Genomic DNA, 23,522 nt, shown 5'->3' with positions numbered 1-23,522 from the left:
GCTTTGATCTGTTTTACATTCATGCTGAGGTTAAAAGGATTTGTGGGCACTGATTGATTCCCACTATGCAATTCTGGGATAGAACTCAAGTCATCTGGCTTGACCATTATTACCTAGAGAGCCTTCTTACCATCCCAGCCTTGAACTTTTAAATTTAAAAATTTAATTTTATATGTATGGGTGTTTTGCCTACATGTATGTCTGTGTACCACATGCATGCAGCTCCCAAAGAAGTTAGGAGGATGCCAGATCCCTCAGACCCTGAGTGGTTGTAAGCCACCATGTGGGTGCTAGCATTGGAGGCCTAGTCCTCTGGAAGAGCAACTACTGTTTTTTACCAGTGTACTACCTCTCCAGCCCCCATTCTTGAATTCTCTTGGTTCTCCTTCCACTTCCAAAGTGCTGGGATGTACAGGAATGAATCACCGTATGTAGCCCTTATGTTCTTTCCTTACCCCATTTCAAATACCTGCTCAAATTTTAAGTTGGAAATTTTTGATTTCATTCGCTCCAGGGCTTCTTCAATCTAAAAAAATTTTTTTTGGTGCTAAAGCTGGCTGGATCCCTGTGTCGTGTCTTCTGTATGCCTGGCAAGTGCTCTACTACAAACCTTTCTCTAGCACCCCTACTCTTTGTTTATCTTTCTCTCTGAGTACTTCGTGGTAATTCTATTATTTTTTTTATTGCTCTCAGCACTCAAGTTTTCTCTTCTATAACAGTGTCTCTAACCTCAACAATTAGTATACTGGAATCCTGTGTCATTTGCTGTGTGTGCTGGTTCTAAGGCCTCTTTCTCTATGTATAAAACTTTACATCACATTCCAAACTGTTTCCTATGTAACTTTATTTAGTAATTCTTCCTACACAGTGGACACTGACAATGCTATCATTTTATACTCTGATGGCTCAGTGGTTAAAAGCACTTGCTGCTAGTGCAGAGGACCCAGGTTTGATTCCCAGCATCCACATGGCAGCTTACAACTGTCTGTAACTTCCCTCCTGGGGATTCCATGTCTTCTGACCTCCATGGTCATCAGGCATACATGTGGTGCACATATAGACATGAAGGCAAAAGACCCACACATACAAGTAAACACATACACACATAGAAAGTATATATTTGCGCGCACACACATACTTTAATTACATTGATTTGCTTATTTTGTGCCTATGAGGAGAGAGCACAATGGTTCGTGAAGGTGAAAAGACAACTTCTGGGAGTCAGTTTTCTCTTTCCACAACAAAGATCTAGGGATCCAGGTCAAGTTGTCAGGTCTGGCAATAAGTATCAAACCACTGAGCTATCTAGGCAGCCCTAGCTTATGTTCTTACAGTCAAGTATCTAATACATAAATGCAGATCATCCAAATCTACTGGAATAACAAGTTATAAATACTGAACAAACTCACTTATTTTCTATAAAGCCTCACCTCAGCATTTACATCTTTCTAGGTAACACATACTCTGCCTTTTCTACACCAAGGATGCCAAAGTTCACTGGTTAGAAAAAGTTCGGTAGCATTCAGGGTGGCAGGATCACTAGATATGGAATTAGTAAATACAGTGTAGCTTGACTTCACATCAAGTCATTTATTTTTTGGTTAAGTTTCATCAAATATATTATTCCTCCAGCAATTGATTTTAGAGTTTTATGAAAGAGTATAACTACATAAATATTATTTATTTTCTTCTCTGTGTAGGAACTGCTAATAAGATGGTAGAAAAAGAGAGGGAGATAGCAGGATATTCACAGGTATGAAACAGTGCTGTGTAAGATTAAAAAGTTTGAAGCATAGAGACTATGAAACCAAATAGATAAAGAGAGGGACTCAACTGTGAAGAAATACAAAGGATGACAGGGGACAAGGCCTAGGACAATCAGGAATTAAGACAATGGTAATGTGTCATGATGAAGGCAACTAGAAGGTAGGGAAGGAGATAGTTTAGGTTTCATTTGAAATGTTTATCTTGGCAGAGAAATACAAAAAGATTATAGGGATCAGGTATATAGAACTCCAGAGGAGACTCAGGCTGAGAGTTGTAGGTCTGAGAGTTATAAAAATGTGGTAGCTACCTCAACCTATAAGGGAAAATGAGCATGCTTAAAGTTAAGATAAAATGGCAAATACACTGTATAAGACATAACAAGTTATAAGATGGGCATGGGAAAGCATATATATTTCTTAGGAATACTATTTATTCAACAGCCTCAAATTATCTCCTTTCTCAAGAACCTAACACACTGTTTCTTCCAGCTAAATAGTCATTTTTGAATAGATCTTCTCAATCATTTCTACACAGCATGACCAAAATGAAAATCAGACAATTCCCTTATAAATTAAAATTCAAATAGTGAAGATTACAAATTCTTATCTATTTTATAGATTATTTTTTTCATTTATGCCCATTTCTTGACAGAAAAGAAACTTTAGATCTGCTTTCTAGAAAAACCCTAACTCTATGGACAAAACATATGACAAAATAAAATTTTAATTAAGATTAGCTACTAAGATTATATAACTAAAACCTTTGTTCTTAGCTTACTCATTTTTCCTTGCTACTTTATGTCCATTCATTATCTAACCCCAAAGTCCAGGGCAGTAGTAAATAAATGAAAATTGTAAAGGGATTGTTTCAACTGGGTTAAACCCCAAAGAATAAGAGAGTATCTTGAGGTTTCTGAATGTGTAATTGCTAGATTCCTGTTTGGATTAAAAGGACACCACCAAACAAACTCATTATTTCCTAAGGAAATGAACAGTATTCTTTATTGGAGAAAGTATCTGCTATTTTGCTTAGGATTTCTTCATGTAGCCCAGGCTGCTCTCAAACTTGCAATCCTATCCCTTCTGCCGCTGGAGTGTGGTGACTTCTGGTATTTATCAACCCACTGTGCTTCTTATTTGGCTTTTGATAAACCAACCAATGTTTTACAGCTGTGATGTTTAAAAATTACATAGAGTTACATAAAGCAAACAAACACCTTCAACAAATAGACAGCACAGATTAAGCATAATGCTGTCTAGGTCATCATTTTACTACTACTAAAATGCCTGTTGCTCTCTATTTTATGGTTAGGTAGCCATTATGGGAACAGAGGTAAAACAGTTTATCAGTAAAACACTGAAATCATGAAGAATATTTATTTTCTGAATTAGATTTCTGAATTAGAAAAGAGTTTTTTGTTTTGTTTAAGATAAAATCTTTAAAAATAAAATTACTGGGGGTGGTGCACATGGGGATGACAGACCCTAGGGAGTTAAGATACTATGACCAGTCACATTTGAACAGTGGAGTCACAGCTGTACTATCTTAAAGGAAACTTGTCAAAGGGACTTACACGATAAAAAAAAAACAAAAACAAAAAACAAAAAACAACCCCCCCCCCACAAACTTCAATTAGTTTCTTCCACTGTTTGAAACAGTTATTTTGTTCTTCTGTCACTGTAAGGTTAACTTTCTTAATTTATCTTAAACTACAGAGTAAGACTTAAGTTCCTAAGGCCATGAAGTAGTATAAAACTAAGTATGATTAGTTATTAGAAAACATGTTTTACTACTATCCCAAAGAATTTTAAACAATCCTAAATATAGCCTACTAGATTTACTTTGTTTTTCTTTTTTTGTATTCTAGTAGTCAAATGTTAAGACTTGAATGCCCAAAATATATATTAATAAAATTAACCTGAGTTTGAAATTTATATTAAGGCTTATAAAACAAAGCATTTGAGTAGACTAAATGTTAATAAAACTCTATCCTCAGATTGTTAGAGTTTCACTGTACAAAATATAATTATTGTAGGAAAAATCACCAATAGCCATTAAAACATATCATTCAACAGAAAATTTTCAAAAAGTATAACTAAAAAATAGTCAGGCCTTCCTTTACTGTTATGTGAAATTTCAACAATAAACTACTAAAAGGAAAAACATACCCAGCAACATTGAAATACAGTGGTGCTTTGCTTAAACCATTTATGATCCTAGTCATTTATTGCTTTAGACTTGCATATTGGTCTAGTACAGAACAATAAAGGCAAGTGTAAAAACTGCTAGGAAAATATAAAAGGCTCAAGCTTTTTTTTTCCTTCCAATTCAAAGAGAATTGTACTCAAAGTAGTACATGGTCAACTTTTAACTACTAACAGCATTATATCAGTTAAAGCTGGATCCATGTTTCTGCAAGATAAAGAGTTATTATAGATATGGTAAAATCTAGACATATCACATAGCAGAATTTGTCCACATTAGCTTATGTAAAATGTTTAAAAACTTTTTATTACAGTTTATTTTTAAGTGGGATGTATCTGTATGGAAGTCAGATGACAATGTGCAAGGTTCAGATTTGGTTAGTTCTCTCTTTCTACCAGGTAGATCCCAAGAACAGAACTCAGGATGTCAAATGTAGTGGCAGGTGCCTTTATCCACTGAATTATCCTACTGGCCCCAGTTTTCTGTAATGTCTTTAAGATGAATTCTAAATTTCTATCATGATCTGAAATTTGTTACATTAAGTTAGATAAAAGAGCTAAGTAATCTGAGATGGAGCCTTTCCTTCAGGCCTTCATTAGCAGCCAGTTTTGCCAACAGTCTTCTGATTCTTCAACAGACAATTTTCTTTGTTGTCTCTATCAAATGTTCCCTCTTAAATTAAACTTTGACAGCACGAACTATCCATCTCAAGGGTGTTATTATTATATATGCTGCATGTAACTAAATCCAATGTATTTCTCAAAGAAAATGATGAAAAACAGCTTGTAATATTTAATACCTAATTACACTTGTTAAGTTCAGTTTGAATTGGCACTATGCTGAGGTTGCCAGGACAAAGATGTAAGAATCTAATCAGATATTTAAATGACTAGAAATGACTAGAAGAGTCTCACAGGAACAATTAAAAACAGACAGCTCTCAAGAAGCTTTTCTCCCTACTAAAGTTAATGGAAGTCAAGTCAATGATTGCAGCTCTCTATACTTTTTGATTGTGAGTCTGGCCTTTAATGGCATACTCCTTTAAAAATGTTCTTCACATTTGGTTTTACTTATTAAGAAAGGAATGTATAGCAGTTTCTATATGCTACAGGCAACTGTATGATGTATATGCCAGTGAATTCAGCATTCATGGAAAACAAGGTGGCCTTTCAAAATTCCTAATCTTTCAGATAAAAATTTTGACAAAGGCCTTTCATTTTCATATTACAGTCACAGATTCAGAGGTTAATCTAGTGAAAATCTGAGTTGCATAATCATATTTCATAAATGCCTATCTATGAGGTTCTCTCAACTGACTAACCCCTTTGACAATTCAATCAAAAATGAGTTTAAGAGAAAGTAAAAGAAACCAAATATTATTCTGAAGTGAGCAGAGCAGGACAAAGACTTGAAGATTTAGTTAGATGAGATAGATAGTTCATAATGCCTTCAAAGATGCCTTTTAAACAAGTGAGATTTCTTAGTAAGTTAGATTTGGGAGTGTGAAGAAATTCCCAACATTTTATTCCTTTTACATTAGTAGATCTGGGCACAAATAGCCCCAAGAAGTCCCTGAAACATAAATACAATCAACAATGAAAGAGAAGACATCTTGTGATTTCTATCAAACAATACCACCTCATCACCATTTCAAACTATGCATATATGAGTACTATAAACTAACTAGACAATGCACCTTCAGCATTTTCATAGAATTCGAAGTACTAATATTCTTACAGGTTAAACGGTAGTAATCATCTTTTTGGTATCACCTAAATGAAGCTGGCTTTGCAGCCATGCAGAAATTAAAGTACTGAGGGGCCATGGAAACTTCCACTGATACCCAAAGGAAGGACTTAAAAGGCAGGCAATGTGTGGCAAGATTAGAATCCCTATGAGAAGCCCTTGAAAGGACAATTATGTGAAGCTTTAAGAGTCATCTTTAAGTTGACATGGAGATTACATAAAGTCAGAGATGACAAAAACATGCGCTATTTGCCAAGGAAAGCCATTGGCAAAGAGCTAGCCCAGTAGAGCGGTCATGTTTTAAAAACATACATACATACATACAGACATACATACATATATATATATGTATGTATATTTATATTTATTTGCTAACTAAAGAATGTGATGCATAAATGTATTCTTAAAAAAACAACAGTTTAAAGCTAAGATTTTCATATTCTGATTAGATATCAAGTTATTTGTATAGTTTTAATCATTTGACATTAAACAAAGTTTGTCTTTGGTCTTCAAACAATGTCAATTTAAATGAAGAGTAAGCAAACTTCTAGGATTTTAATTGAACTTGTTTAAGCAGCATCATTATGGATTACCTTCCCTTTCTTTTTCCATGTACTATTGTGATGCTGCAGACTGAACCCAAAGCTTTGCACATTTTATGCAATCAGTATATCATGAACCTTATAACAACAAGCTCTTAAGTTCTGAGGCAGAATCTTCTTATCAAATTTATTATCCTCTTCAATCCTCCTGCCTCTACTTTGTAAGTGCTAGGATTAGGTGTGTACCACCATGCCTGGCTTTAAGTCATATTCAGACACACAGAACTTTAAAATGTTTAATAGTTCTCTATATTTAAAATATATAATAGGTTATAAGGGTTAAAATCAAAACAAAAAAGATATGTTCATAGCACACACAAGATTAAAGGTTTATGTACCTAAAAATTTTTTTTGCTTTATAAATGTTTAAAAAGTACAAATAAAAGGTTTTCCAATAGATATACAATAAAGTAAAAAATTCACAAAGTGAGAAATTCTTATGAAGTAGTTAGTACAGCTTTACATATATTTCCCACTATCCTACAAAACAGCCTCCTTAAGTTTTTGCTATTTATAATGCTTGATCATTAAAGGGTGGATTTTTTTTTTCTTTCTGTTTTTTTTTTTTTTCAGACAGGTTTTTTTTTTTTTTTCTTTTCTGTCAAACAGCTCTGGCTGTCCTAAGACTCACTCTGTATACCAGGCTGGCCTCAACTCACAGCTTGACTCTGCCTCCCAAGTGCTGGGATTAAAGGTGTGTGCCACTACCACATAGTGAGGGTGAGTTTCTTAATAATCTTATTTAATAGCATTCTCAATAGGCACTAAGACTTTAATGTTTCACATTATTTACTTTAGTGTGTGTTTGTATGTGTGCATACACATGAAGGTACCATGATGTGCACATGGAGGTCAGAGGACAACTTGTGGGAGTTGGTTCTCTCCTACTTTTACATGGATCATGGGGGTTTAACTCAAGTCACTGGGCTTGTTGTCAAGCACCTTTGCCATCGAAGCCATCTTGCAGGCTCAAGGCATTCTTTAAAAAAATTATAATGCACATTTATTTGCTTATAATCGTAAACATTAAACTTGAACAAAATGTTTTCTAATGTAAAAATAATTTGACACTATACAATTCACAACCTGTATTTTCAAAATACTTCATGGTTTAAAAGATGATTTTGTTAATAGAGAATGACATGTTGCACTTAAGATCAATATGAGTTAAATTTATGTATTCATGTATTATATAATATAAACTTATCTACCAAGTTATCTAGGGTTACTCTCCATGTAAGCATACCAATACTGAATATACCAATTAGAGCTAAACTTAAACTCCTAGTGCCTCCAATTTTCTGCAAAACAAGAAAATTTGATAGTCATGGTTGTGCATACCTTTAATAATAATAGCATCCTGGAGGCAGAAAGGAGGGTCTTTGAGAATTCAAGACCACCCTGTCTACACAGCAAGTTCCAGGCCACTCAGGGCTATATAGTGAGACCCTGCTTCAAACCAAACCCTAACACGAAACAGCAAAAATTCTCATCAGGGATATTGATAGATGGTATCTATATAATTATGACTTACCTAAGTCATAATTAATGTACCAAGAATACTGAGTACAGTGAGTGTCTAACAGTAGCAAAAGCACAACTAGTTTGTAGAGGAATCCAATCAACACTTGAACAAGGATTAACAGTATAGTATTCTCCCACTCCCTACCTCTCTGTGTAGCCCTGGATGTCCTGGAACTTGCTCTGTAGACCAGGCTGGCCTCGGAACTCACAGAGATCCACCTGCCTCTGCCTCTCAAGTGCTGACATTAAAGGCATTTACCACCAGAACCAGCAGTATGAGGACTTACTAACTTCCTTCCTTCCTTCCTTCCTTCCTTCCTTCCTTCCTTCCTTCCTTCCTTTCTTTTAAACTAAGCAGCTAGAATGGATATACTTGTTAAAAATTCCTCTTGTAAATCATAAACTTGAATGACAAATAGGGCTTGCTTTATAAAACACGGTTTACTTGTTATTTTTCAAAGAAGGTCTCACTATGTAGTATCAGCTGTCCTGGAACTTGCTATGTTAGATCAAGATGGCCTCAAACTTGGCCCCCGGAATGCTAGGATTAAAAGGCATGTGCCACCAAGCCCAGCCAAAATTTTCATTATTGATATTAACTATTCTTGAAGATCTGAAAAACACTCTTAGCTTTACATATGAGACTGCACAAATAATTCTACCTCAAATTTCTAAAATTTATAATTTTCTGAAGCCTGTAACCATTGTACATCAGTGAAATTAAGACATTCTTTTGATTGACTTATGCTGATGTTATAGAAAATGAACAAGAAGTATATAGAATAATAAAAAAGAAAGAACTTACTGGTTTGTTTTATGTCATTCCAGACTCATAATTACCACTTGAAGGAATTTAAGTTTATAGAGAAGTTACAGAAAACCACACTAGAAACAACAGGATATTACTCAGAAGACAGAGTAGGCATAAATATGGACAAGGAGACAGTGGACAAAGGAGATAGTAAACAAAGATCTATGTCTGCCTGAGGACAAAGCTGAAACAGCCTCAGCTGCTATCAACCCACACCTTTTAGCTTTCTTAGAACTTCAAAAAGTTCTTGATAGCTTTGCAGTGTAAGTGTAACATACCTTAATAAGAATATTAATTCCATACAATACAATTATGGACATATAATTTAGCTCATACTTTTTTCATTTGAAAATATGAATTTCCTACTAAAAAATTTAAGATCTTATCTTACTAAGAGCCCACTTCATCAAAATACAGACCTAGAAAACAAACCAGAGAAGATAAATAAAACAAGTGATTTCCTAAACAGAGAATTCTTGAAGAAATTAATTTTCAGGATATAAAAAAATTATATACTGACATCTAATATACTGTTTTTAAATGACACTGGCATTTAAGTATTCTCAACATAAGAACTGGAAAAAAATTAAACTGTGTTTAGAAACATTTAAAGATGGCCTTTATGAAGAAAGTAAAATCCTCCAAGGAAATAAAATCAACTTATACAATATTTTATGAAAAAATAAATATATTCCTTTTTTTTTTTCTTTTAAAGAAAATAATTACTTCTCAAGTATTTCCTGGAAAAATAGCTGCAAAGTATTTTGGGTTTTTCACTACACTGTAAGCATCTTTAACAGATGCAACACAAGTATTTAATGTCACTATCTTACAGGATTTCACTTTCTTTTTTAAACTGATGTATTTAATAAATACTATTACAGGGATAGGGTCTTGAGCTTTGTGAGACTTCAAAATGATTACATAATCCAAGTATTTAAAATTCCAAGTTTCAACTTATATTTTATACTATTAATTATACAACGTGCTCATTTTGTTCATATAGTCATCTCAATACAATAACATCAGGTATAGTACATAAAATCTAATCCATTAAGTCTTACCAATTTATGACCTGATGAGACACTCTTGTGGACAACATTCAGTCCTTAGAAGCTAGAATAACCCTCCAACCATGTGAGGGCATCACAACTTTTAAACTTTCGGCTTTCGATCATTATTATGTCACATTCCTCCTCCGATGCTGAATTCTAAAAAAAATTCTAGCAAAGAGTTTAAGTAAATAAGTGCTTTAATCAAATAGCCTTTAAAATTGTTTATAGCAAAGGTTTATGTTTTACCATGATTACACAATTGATATTTTTAGATGTAAAATAATTTGAAATATTTGATTTGGATTCTTAAAACTTAAATTCCAACACGGACTTTCAGGCCACCAGAATACTTGTCAGTGAAGAGTCAAACAGAAATGGAACCAATTAAAAGTTCAAGATCACGATCCAGAAATCTGATTTAACACCATGCAACCTGATATGGACAGTTTTAACCCTATGTAATGACACTGGAGCATTACTCTATGGTCCATATCTATGTATGTTTCTAAACTCTAATACAGCTGACAGGATCATAAACATCTACATGGATCACTTTGATGCTTAAGATAGCACTTCACTTTTATTCCGACACCTCTGTCTGTCCCAATTATTAAAGTAGACATGTTGATAAGAATAAACTTTATCACATGCTTTATGTTCAGAAATAGTATAACCTGAATTATTCAGCAGTCCTGGATATCATTTTGGTAAGGGTGTCAAAGTAAACTGGGGAAGAATTTTAAAATGGCCAAAACTAATCTTCTTAAATTATTAATTTTTTGCCAGAAAAGTTTCCTATTGGGTATCTATTTCAATCCCTGAAAAATTACATCATAAAAAGCATTTTCTATCTGATAATACCTATTTTTATTTTTAGTTGCTAGTGATCCACAGCAAAGGCAACAACTGTGAATACAGTTTTACTTAATTAGCACTCTAAATAAAATGATTTAATGGGTTCAGGGGCAAAGAGAAGGGAGAAAGAAAGAGGCCCATTGTTGAGGAAGATCAGTATGTTCAAAACTCCAGACAGTCCTGGAAAGGAAACTCTGCAGCTTTCTAAGATATCTGACCTAAATGTATGTGGTGTGGTATGCTGCCACAGATTTTACCTTTGAATGGAACTTTTCTATCATATATGGTTACTTACAAATACAATCTTTCCAAATGTAATCTCACAACACATTTGATGTCATTAAAATGATATGAATTGGATTTTTTTCCCCCAAAGCATAAGCTTATAATGAAATCACCTGGTGAAGGCAAAAATCCATATTTATCCAAAGCTGTGATCACTTCTTTAATTATCACCAAATGTCTCTCAAAAATTTTAGTTATAATTCTAGAAGTCAAAATACTTAATATTTTTTAAATGTCTAATTTTAATTTACTCTGTTATGGGAAAAATCCCACAAAAGATAACATATATGTACTATTTAAGGAACTAAATGCTTCCTGAAATGTGTATTGATAGCATTCCTAATTTGCTTGTCCAGAAGGTTTGAAATAACTGGCCATTTAAAGAGCAAACTGATGGACTCTTTGTTAATACACATAGTATTATTACAGAAAATGCTTAAGAAGCCTTTGGAGGATAGAATTAAACTGGACATATATATAGCAAATTATGTAATTTTATAGATAAGCTTTTAGGAAAAAACATGCATATTGTGCAAACATAGTAATTTCAGAGTTTAGAAACTACATTTAAGAAATATAAAACTTCTACTTCAATTTTTTTCCTTGAGCACACATTTAAATGAATTAGTTGCTGTATAGGACAGGGTCACATTTGAAGTCTTACTCTAAAAGGAATCTAGATAGCTGAAGTACTTATAGATGAATAAAGATTAATCAGATAGCCTTTGAAATGTTAACATTAGAAATTCCTTTTATGAGTACCTAGAAAGCTCTGTCAAACATAGTCTAACAATATCTCTATTTTTAGGAAGACACATAAATGACAATGTGCTCTTGAAAGTTTTTGGTTAAGAACTAGGTTTATGCTTACCACCACTTAGTTCACCTTTCTTTATGGGAAAAGAAACAAAACAAAACAAGCAAACAAACAAAACAAGGGCAGGATGAATGACTTAAAATTTCCAAGTATTAACTTGAAAAGTGATGGACATTGAATAACATGCCTGTGAGATTTCCCCAAATAATTTTTGGGGAAATTCCTTGAAATACTGGGTGTTAAACCCAGGATTTTAAGTGGGTGAATACACTACCACTGAGAACTACAACTCCAGCCTGTTGTTTGCTATTTGCATGCATACCTTTGGAGTCATACACGACTCCATTTTCAAGTATGAACCCTATTTCTTTTAAAATATTATAAAAATTCTGTAAGACTATCCATGAATATGGAGACAAGACTTCATGCTGTTCAAAAATGCTCCCTACACTTTTACACATAGAAATACCTAAGATAAGCCGAGTATTGATAGTACATGTCTTTAATCCCAGCACTTGGGAGGTAGAGGCAGGCCAATTTCATTGAGGTCAGCCTGGTCTACATAGAATTCCAGGACAGGCTCCAAAGCTACACAGAGAAATCCTGTCTCCAAAAACCAACCCTAAGATAAGCAATTAGCTCAAATATTACTTGAGTAATAACATGGGAAGACTACATGTTCCCAGCAATTAACACAGAAACTACAACAAATATTCTATAACTGGTCTAATATATTATGACACAACCAAAAAGCTCCTAATGATAATATATATTTTTTATTTTTTGTATGCACATGTGTGTATTCATGTGAAATGTGTGTGAAGGAGTGGATATGAAGACCAGAAGTATACATCAAGTGTCTTACTCACTTTAGACTTCTTTTGAAATAAGGCCTTCTTATTGGCTGACCATTAAGGCTCAGGGATCCTCTCCAGTGCTGGATTAACAGGTACGTGTTGCTATTTCCGGCTCCTCCCAACCCCCAAAATGTGCCTACTGGGAATCAAACCTAAGGTCTCATGTTTGGCAAGCAATTTATTCACTGAGTCATTTCCCTTGCTCACCCTGTTTTTTCTTCTCTTTCAGTGATAAGGCTTGTGGCCAAGGCCTCACATACTATAGATACAACTTAGCATTACTACTAAGTCACAATCCCCAGCCTCTGTATGTGTAGCTTTGGCTGCCTTGGAAGTTGCTATGTAGACTGCTATGTAGGCTGATCCCAAACTCTGCCTCACGAGTGTTGTTATTAAAAGCCTGTGCCATGATGCCTGACACAGTATACATTCTTAAGTAACTATGGACAGTGACAGCCATGTTGCCTGCATACATATTTTAATAATCCGAGGATAGCACTATTTATGGTCCAAATACTACAGAATTAAAATCCTGAAAAAAAAAAAAAAAGTAACATCATTCAAATCTTTTACTATTTATAATAATGAATCTTCAAATTCTGAAGAGGTAAACTGCCTTAACATGAAATGCTATTTTAAAAAGTTATTTAGCAAAGGTTAATAAAGTATTTTCATCTATTAAAATTTATTTCTTTCAAATATAATATTTTAGAAATAGCCAACTAAAGTCCAAACACAGAAGCTAATATTTGATAATCCATAGCATTTATAAGTTCTTTTGATCAATTACTCAAACCAAAATAGCCAAGGATTTATTTGCAGTGTTAGTATGAGAATGTGTGTGTAGGCACCTAAAGAATGCCATCTACAGTTTAAAAGTCAGACATACACATCTCTCCCAGTACTCCAAATCTTAAAAAAAAGAATTAAAATTTCATTTAATATTTCTTCCCAAAGAGCTTATAAACTCATGCACACATGAGTTTAAATACATTGAAGAAGTATGAACCTAAATTTTTAAACTGTTGAGGAATACAAAAGGAAAAAAAAAAGGAATAACAAAAGAAAGATGTTTTGTTTGTTCTAGTTCAGTAATTTTAGGGTGTATTAAATTTTCTTTTAGTCTGAGCAAGTCCAATGATAATTCCTAATAAATTTTTGCTATAAAGTTCAAGATTTTGTAAAATAATTTAGTGAATTAATTTACAAATTTTGTGCTATTTGAAGATGTGGTTTTCTTAAAATATGGGAGAGATATAAGTAAACAATAGATACCTTCTTAAGTGATCTAAAATTTCACCCTGAAAATAATTACCATGAGTCTTAAAAGTAGGATGGGTGATTTAGGTTGAGTAATTTACACAATGAAGGTAGTAAATGAAGGAACAGTCAGGGAGACTGGTAAACAGCTGAACAATTTCTCATTGCCAATTTGAAGCCTATCAATGTGCAGAAAACAGTTATCAATATATCAGGTGTTCAACTGAACTACAGAAAAACTAAAAGAAATGTTTAGGAATTAATGAAATAGTACTGCAAAGAATAAGGTTAAGATTTATGGTTAAAACTGTGGCAGCAGACAATTGTATAAGAACAGATAAAAACATTTTTTCTTCTTTTGGTTAGTAAGTGATTATTTCCAGAATGTTCCCATTTCTAAAACACCTGTTTCTTATGATCTCCTCTTCTGATCTCAGTGTTAGGTGGTATTGCTTATGGTTCTGGCTTGAACCTCTCTTACCCTACTATCTTGGAATCCTGGCCTGTTCTAAAGTTTGAACTATAAATACAGAGGAAAAAAATTCTTCAGTATCTTACTTCTTTATCCAGCTGCATACCTGGATATTTCTACTAGTTTGTCAACTAAGCCATGAAACAGCTAAAACAATAAACCCCATCATCTATTTAAACTAATTCTTTCACTAACACATCCTATAATATGAACATTCCCTCTATCAATTGGGGTTTCAGCACTTCGGAGTTGTTTGAGTGCTTCCTTATAATTCACAAGCTGTAAAATCTTACTAATAATTCCTACTTTTTGACAATCATACTTTTTCTTTGTTTCATCAAGTTTTTCTTTTCTGTCTTTATATTATGCATAAATTATATCCAACTATTCTTCTTATATTTACCCATACATATATGTAACCCCTATATTTTCACAATGATCCACAGTACCATTCCTCTAACTGGATTGCTTCTTTTCCTCAGTTTTCTAGCTCTGCAATACCAAACTCTACCCACTTTCAACTATGAACGCTACCTTCTGAAACAACTTTGGGCAATCACTCCAACTTTCCTTGTGAAGTGGAAAGTGCTTGGATATTATAAAGAGCCACCATTTTCAATTATGTGATAATGATTCTCTTTATCTTTTCCCAAAGTAAGACCAAGCTCATTAGAAGTAGATATTGAATCTTACAATCTTGCTTTTCCTGATATTATACAATCAATGAATTTGTGTCAAATAATGATATCTAATCACTTTCCTTACTAATTTCATTTAAATATTGCTGTTACCATGACAAGCTAACTCAAGGAAATCATGCATCCCTTGAAAATGCTTATCAAACTTACTATATTTAACCAAGTCCCTTATGAAGACAAAACACTCCAAGTGTTTATTCATAAAGCAAATTCTTAAAAGCAGTCTGGTTTCTTCCCTTTAGTCTTCTCTCTAGTGCTTCCTTATCTTATTGGCATGACATTTAAAAGATGGTAAAAACTGTTATAATTCTTACATTAAGGTTTCATAGACAAAACCTCATAATGATGTTTGATTTTCAGTGATTACTGAGACAGGTTTCTAAACTAATTCTGTAGACTTAAGAAAACTAAGAATGAACACAATATTTAAAAGGTAGTCAAAATTTAGCAACACTAAAATGCTAAGGATACCATAAAAATGGACTTCGCATAATATAACCTCTCAGAAAGGTAATTACATAAGATATACTATTTATTTTAATGAAAAGACCTTAAGAAGGGGCTAGATCGGATAACCTAGCTATCAGTATCACTCTCCTCATATATTTGTAATTCCACTGACTGTTTTCCTGAGGACTCTTCAACTGACAAATGAGGAACATAAAACTATGATGGCACCTAAAAGGCTTCAGAGTAGCTTCAATTTCAGTATGTAAGTGAGAAAAACAATGGACACCTCAGAAAAGAGTATCTGAATATAGACAAAGGCTATATTCAGATAATAAACACACACACACACACACACACACGGCTACTGAAAAAAAACTCTCAAATTATTAATTCTATCTTAAATAAAGGAAGAAACAAAGGACAACTGGTAAGTTAAAGAATAATAGCATAATAGTTATTCATAATTTGAGTGTACAAGCATTGATCTCATTCAGATACTGAAGCATGAATAATCAAAGCTGTCTTAAAATGCCATTCCCAGGACTGAAAGAGATGGCTCAATCGTTAAGAGCACTTCCAACTATTCCAGAGGACCCATGTTTGGTTCCTAGCACCCACGTAACTGGATGGCTCACAACTACCTGTTACTCCAGCTCCAGATTTGATGCCCTTTTCTGGCCTCCATAGGTACCTACACACAAGTAGCATACCCCACTACCCAATAAAAATAGGTCTTAAAAAGGCTACCCCTGCTGATAGGCAAATTTATGCCATAAAGAGGCCATATAGGACTTATGGCCTCTTAAACCAGTGGTTCTCAACCTGTGGGTTGCAATCCCTTTGGGGTTGCAGTCAGATATTTACATTCCAATTCAAAACAGTAGCAAAATTATAGTTGTGAGTAGCAACAAAGTAACTTTATGGCTGGGGGGGGGGGTCACCACAACATGAAAAACTGTTAAAGTGTCCCAGCATTAGGAAAGTTGAGAACCACTGTCCTAAATTCTTGAGTTTCTATTTAACAACAGAATTATCTTTGTAAAATACTTATTTGACAAATTGGAAAAAAAAAGGAAAAAGAAAATCAAACAAAATGACAACTAAACACACATTACAAACCCCCAAATTTACAAAAGTCCCAAATTAGGCTATTTGGTGAGATTCAAAGTTAAAATTGATATTTTAAACCTAGTATTACAAAAATCTTTAACCCATTTGCTATGAGAAAAATAGAACCACAGTGCTTTCTCAGTGTCAGTTAACAAGTCGGTAGGTATCTGCCAAATAAAGTTGTTCAAACTGTTCTGTTAGAACTAATAAAGGCAGTTACTTCTTGCGTGTCTTACTCTATCATTTCCCAATCTTAGTTATCAAGGCAAGGTCCCTCAATGATTCTGGACCTTGCTGATTGGCTATATTTGATAGACCAGCAGGCCAGTGAGATCCTGGGATTGTCCTATTGCTACCTTCTTCTTGTATCTGGACTGCCACATTTGATTTTTTTTTTTTTTTAAACATGGGTTATAGGGATATAAGTTCAGGTCTACTGCCTTTTTCCCATCCCAGAAATATATTTTTAACCTATGAGGAACAATTTAGATATAGGACCTGCCTCACTTCTGAGATGCTAAAAGTATCTGTTATCTAATAAAAGGAACAAGTATTTAGCAACAACAACAAATTATGAGCAAGTAACTTCTATTGTTATCTGACAATGAAACAAAAGGACCATTTTAATATTAGATCAAAATTATAGAAAATAAAGGTCAAATCTTTCCATAATGTATGAATGACATGATATTTTATGAAATAATTAAACTGCATTTAAAACTTATCATATTCAAATAGAGTACTATATTTCCTTTATATTCAGGAAAAGTATAAGGCATACTTATATTAAAACTTCATCTGTTTCATACTATAATCTACTATGTATTTCTTTATAATACCTTGTGTTGTTAGGGCGAAACTAATTAAAGCTTGATTATATTCACAGTATTACGAATTTTAAAATTTCCTGTTAAAAAACTGTTTAAAATGATTTTTGGTTAAGGAACAAACCATCTAAAAGATATAAAGTATAAAGTATTAGAAAATATCTTTAGAGTTATATACACAAACAAATCAAGCCTAAAAATTAAACGTTTTACTATTTACTATTAAGGCAATGTAGGTCATGTCTTAATATGACATGTACATGCACTTAGCAACTCTCTTTTCTAATGAAAGAGGTAGAGTTGAGTCTATGAGTGTTATCCAAAAATATGCCAGATGACACAAATGCGTTGCCAGGCAGAGTTAAAAGAATCTAACAAGCTTTATGGGAATTTAAAAAACACTGTGCTTAACTCCTATTAATTACACACAGAATGATGGATTGCTAATAAATATTCAGCCAAATAACTGAACAAAGCATATACTATTTAAAAATGTGTGTTAAGCAGAAAGATAAACCAAAGTATCTTTTGCCAAAATGAAATCAAGGATTCTTTTTTTTTTTAAACATGAAAAATAAGACCTAAACAGTATCTGTGAAAAAGCAACCTGTGTTGGGGCCTTACAATTATATAGATATATGAAATTCTAACAAGTAAACGTGGTGACAATTCCTTGTCAAAATTAATGACAATTTTGTTATTCAGGTCTTGTCCCTCATCCGGTTTTTGTTTTTTGTTTTTTAAATTTTTGAAATGGCATTTGTTTTGTTATAAATCCTATAAAACAACACAAAATTAAGACTGATTAATAGAAAAAATGTTTTGTATTAAAACATATTATTAAGTGATTATTTCACAACAATATGTAAATCCTTAAAAACAGATTAAATAGGCACAGTAAAATAAAAAGCACATTTATATTCTACAGAAAATAGTCTTTTTGGTTTATTTTGCTGCTTTGTCCCATGCTAGATACCATGTGGTTCCCCCTTTAACAAAAATCAGTTTTATGCAAAGCAATTCATGCATACACTTTTCTATGTATGCATTCCATATCAAGTAATCATACCTATCCCAGAGGCTCTTTGATTCCTGAAACGTGTTCAAATGGAACGCTTGGTAGAAAGCAGTTGAAGGATTCCTGTGAGATCCAAGAATCAAATGGAAATCAAGTTGAGAATGTACAGTATATTCAGTACTTACAAAAAAATGGAAGATTTTAGATTCTCATACAGTCTAACCACTTAAATTTGAAAAACGAAAAAGAGAACGTTGAGATTGTTTAAAACAATACTTTGGAAGAAATTATAAAGCATACAAAATTCGGAATCTATAGTAATTCGAGATCAAAGTTCTAAAAGAAAGAATAACCACTAAAGTTATATTCTAGCATCCAAGTGTGTGCACATACACATAAATGTAACCAGTTCAGAGCCTATCAATACCACGTTGTATCAGATGTCTTAATGGTCATCTGTGGTTCTGGCTGTTGTTCTCCAGTAGCATATCCTTGTACAACACAAAGTTTCTAGTATTTGTTAAAAGTGAGAAGGGTTAATGATGAATAATGAAGAGTTCTTCCTTTGTTGGACATGATACATTTCCACTTTAAATTTTTTGTATGTAGTTTCTCTTGTCTAGTGTGTGTGTGGGAGGGGGGAGCAATGCAATTGTATGGAAGTATTCTAATTTTTTGCATGAGTATACTGCCCCCTTTAAAGGGGAAAAACCTATTAACTGTATTACTCACTCCTACTATCCCCAGGAACACATTCCCTAGAGCCAACACCACAGAACTGTAAGTAACTGATGAGCTCATGTAGGCCAACTCCAGTTATGTCAGGCCAACAATTGATCCTGTATGTTAGGAATAATTTCTCATGGAGCTAAGCTTTCAACTAACCTGGTTCCTAACAGTTATCACTCATTAAGGGTAATTCTAATGCCTTCCTTACCATCCACCTGTACTTCAGGGAAGCTAACATGTACCTTTAAAAACCCTTGACTCAGGGCTACAGAAGATGGCTCAGAGGTTGAGAGCCTATCTGCTCTTGCTGAGGACCCACGTTTAATTCCTAGTACCCACTCACAACTGCCTAGGAGCCCAACTCCATGGAATCATCCACTCAATCAATCAATCTTTCTTCTTTGAGGCCACAAGGAAAAACAAAACAACCAAATGTTTGAGTCATGCTATAGTATAAGAACAGCAGCAAAGAACATACTATATACCTGATGTTATTCAAACTGCTTTACATTTATTGACTCAATCTCCATAACAGCCCTACCTAAAAGGGGTAAGGGGTAACTTCCCAATGTCAGAATAGGTGGTCTAATTTTATGCTTTTAAACCACTGTAGTAAACATACCAGAGTTAAAACCTGACTGTTCTAGCTCTATCTTCCTTTAAATAAGTTACTAAATAGTAAAGCATTATGATCAAATAATACAATAGTTTTATTTAATCTTGTCCAATAGTTGAAGACCTGTGACCATACTAAATCTTCTGGGTACAACCAAGGCTAATTGCTACTATGGTATTAAGCAATAATTTTCAGATGCTTTTCTGAAACCTTAGTAGGTGCCTTAAGAAAGGCTGCTGAATTATAGTACAGTAAGAAAACTGTTTCTGGGGATGGAGAGATGAATGGTTCAGCAGTTAAGAACACTTCTTGCAGGTGGTGGTGGCATGTGCCTTTAATCCCAGCACTTGGGAGTCAGATCTCTGAGAGTTCAAGGACAGCTTGGTCTACAGAGTGAGACCGTCACAAAAAAAAAAAAAAAAAAAAAAAAAAAAAAAAAAAAAAAGAAAGAAAGAAAAAAGAACACAATTAGATTCAGTTCCTAGCACAGATGGCAGATAGCAACTTATTGTAACTCCAGCTTCAGGAGAACCAACACCCTCTTGTGGCCTCTACCAGCACTGGCAAACACACAGCATACATTCACACAAACATATGCATATACATGTAAGTGGGAAAACCCTTAAAACTATTTACAAAGCTGACTGCAATAGCAATCAAATATCAACAATCATTAAATTAAGAACTGAATCATGACTTCAAAACCTGAACTGAGTCAAGCTGAGCTGTATGCACACCCATTTTTTTATACTGCACTTTAGATTTTAATCAGTAGATACCACTTTTGATAAACTAGGAAAGGCACAGACACTGGGTAATGCAATCACCAGAGTAACTGTTGGATTAATTAGGATTTTTAACAATGTAGTTTTTACCACTTTCCTTACTCTTATTTCCTTTCGATTCTTTGAACCCTTTTTACTTAATTAGGTCTAAGGCAATCAAAAGCACAGATTAGAATTTTCAACCACAAAGTTTAAGAGGATTCTGACATCATCTAACTTTTATGAGGCTGCCTTTTTTTCACTGTACTTCAAAATCAAGTCAGCTAAGTAAGACAAAAGGCAGATGAACTGGAAACATAATTTGGCTCCTCTCACCACCAATTAAATCAGGTCTGCCCAGGACCATATGAGAACTGAATTGTGATTCCTTATATTGTTTAGAAACTTCAACTTAAATGGAATGACTCAAAGAAACCAGAAGGAGGAGACTAATACTCTAACTTTGAAGTTAGTACCCAGTTTGGAATTACAAATTCTTTATAAAGAGCATTTTAAATTTAATATTTTCAGAGGGAAGACATTTTTAAAAAGAACTTTAGATATTTCAGCTTTGGAAATACCTATATTTAATTTGAAGCAAATTTACTTGCTAAGCAAATTGGCTTCAAATAATGTAATGAAATGCCATCATATTTTCAATGTAATGGCACAATGTTTCTTATAAATCAAACATAAAATAAAAAATATGATCTACTATTAATAGTAAACCTCAGGGTATGAAAAGGAAAGATAGATTTTATTCAGTGCTTTTAAAAAATGTCTACAAACAAGAAAACAACAGTTTCATTTAGACTACAATAAATTCAATATAAACTACATCTTATTCTTCTAAGAAGTGCTTCACTTAGTAGTTTATATTTAATTCAAGTAAGTTGTTAGGGAACTGGTTTCAAATGTAATTTCTTGCAGAAGAAAATATTGGTCAAAATGCACAAAAGTTTAATAATATGTCATTTACAACTTTGTGCTATCAAGTTTCATTTGGCACTGACATGATCTTATTACAAATAGAGCTTTCCTTGGGGCCTTAGTAACCTCAGTTTTTATGTAATTCTAAGTTAATTGTGCCCACTGATATTTACAAATGGCTTTTTCTTTCTCTATCCCATGTCTTCATATACCAGTCTGTCACAATTTCCCAGTACATGAAGACAGTGACAAACATATAACACATATCCACTTACTTTAGCTATAGGAGGGAGAAGAAATACACATGCATATCCTACATCTCAAAATAAAGCTAAAACATTAGTGAAGCTTAAAGGGAAAGGAATGTCTCAACTCAGCAAAAGCCTCTTTCCTATAAGTCAAAATTCAGCTTTTAAGATTTAAATGGAAGTCAGACAAATAAAAAAAGCCAACAAGGATCATCCCAAATTTATGTGTGGATTTTAAGTATTTGTAAGTATCCTTCAGGTAAATGGTCACAATATAACCTATCAGTGATTACAGTAATTTTCCTTTCTTAAGGTTTGACACAATCCACCTTAATTTCATGTTGCACAAAATCCAACTTTATTAGAGAATCTTAACATGAATCAAGTACCTCATTGCTATTCACGGTAATGTTGAAGGAAAGGGAATATTTAAATTCAGAGCTAGGTGTACCACGCCACTTAGTACATTCTACCAAAAAACAATTCAGACTTGGGCCTCAGTGCAACACCACCCCCATCCAAAACACAATTTATCACATGAATATATAATACAATAATTACTGAAATGAGCATTGAAATAAGTTATAGGAAGAACACTACTTTAGTAATATAAACTTCAAGAAATGCTTTTAAGTAGCATCTATGTTAATGTAAGAATCTAAATTTATTGGGGTATTAAGCCCTTCACTGTTTCCTGTAAAGTTAATCAAATAATTTACCAAGTACAAAAGTCTCACTCTTCAGTTTCATTCACAAGCTGTCACTTCTTTGAACTTAGCAAGTCATTTCATCAGTGATCTAATGTGAATGGCCCTTTTAATTAAAACTCAGTTCAAAAGTCAGAAGAATGTACAAATAACAGGTTGGTTCTGAATACAGGAACTAGGTGGCTGGAGATAAGAAGTTTTCAATTTATCCTGGTTTGGATATTTTAAGTTATGAACTATATACATACAAGTATATGCAAAGACAGTATCTCAACAGAAATCAGATTATATTAAGAAATCAAATTTCTTAAAATGTTCCTTATTAGCACTTACTATTTACTACATCAAATTCTAATACATATGCCAAATATAATCTAATCATTTAGACTACCACTTTGGAAGAGAATTTCATTTCTGTACTCTAAAGTTTACTACTTGGAGAACACTACAACAGTTGAATGACTGGTGTATTGTTCCTTTAGCTGTTTATTTTGCATTCAATTTACTTGAGTATTTCTTCAATTTACTTAAGTATTTAAGTAAAGAAATAAGCTTCATTTTCTCCCTTCCAATCAACCAATCATACAATGGTAGTGGCCATTGTATTGATTGTGACAAAAGGTTCTTCCCAAAGTCATCTAAAAGTGTGGGTTCAATAGAACTAGATAGAACCTTAAAATATGACCACGTCCCACATTCTAACTTTACCAATTCAGGGGGTTGAGGGAAAGTAAATAATTTGATCAATTAAATCAGCAGAGTAGTTGAAACAATCAAGACTGGAACACAATTTGCTCTAATTATTACTATATATCAGGACTAGTGTAATATTCTTCTTTTCCATGGGTACAAGCAGGCAGGCAAAACACCCACCCATATCAGTCTTAATGCTTGCACACCAAAACTGAAGACTTTTGGTAAAATTTGTACCATTTCAAGGTATAATCTATAGAAGAAATTTGGAGCTGAAGATGTTTACTCCATACTATCTTATATTATAGTTTATTCACATAAAATTGAATTCTTTATTTACACCAGCAGTTCTCAACCTGTGGGTCATGGCCCCTTTAGGGTTGCACATCACACATATCACACATGTATCAGATGATTCATTACAGTAGCAAAATTACAGTTATGAAGTAGAATAAAAATAATTTTATGGTTGGGAG

At 33.4% G+C, this 23,522-nt stretch overlaps 1 protein-coding gene across 4 annotated transcripts in view; it reads right to left on the bottom strand.

Moving 5' to 3' along the window:
- Positions 1-23,522, bottom strand: part of Tsc22d2 (TSC22 domain family member 2) — a 43,372-nt gene that overhangs the window by 11,542 nt on the left and 8,308 nt on the right. The window contains exons 2-3 of one of the 4 annotated variants that reach the window (XR_007834014.1): positions 18,411-18,482; positions 9,720-9,878 (exon numbers count right to left, since the gene is read on the bottom strand). The exons of 1 other annotated variant lie outside the window; for it this stretch is intronic. Coding sequence is in view for 1 of the 3 variants with exons in the window: in XM_051176988.1 (XP_051032945.1) it covers positions 18,411-18,482 (72 nt within the window). In the remaining 2 variants the exon portion in view is untranslated. The remainder of the gene's footprint in view (positions 1-9,719; positions 9,879-18,410; positions 18,483-23,522) is intronic. 2 more of the 4 variants (XR_007834015.1, XM_051176988.1) reach the window with 2 other exon arrangements.

This window comes from Phodopus roborovskii, unplaced genomic scaffold, assembly GCF_943737965.1.
Source record: "Phodopus roborovskii unplaced genomic scaffold, PHOROB, whole genome shotgun sequence".
NCBI lineage: Eukaryota > Metazoa > Chordata > Mammalia > Rodentia > Cricetidae > Phodopus > Phodopus roborovskii.
This window is presented reverse-complemented; position numbering and strand designations above follow the sequence as displayed.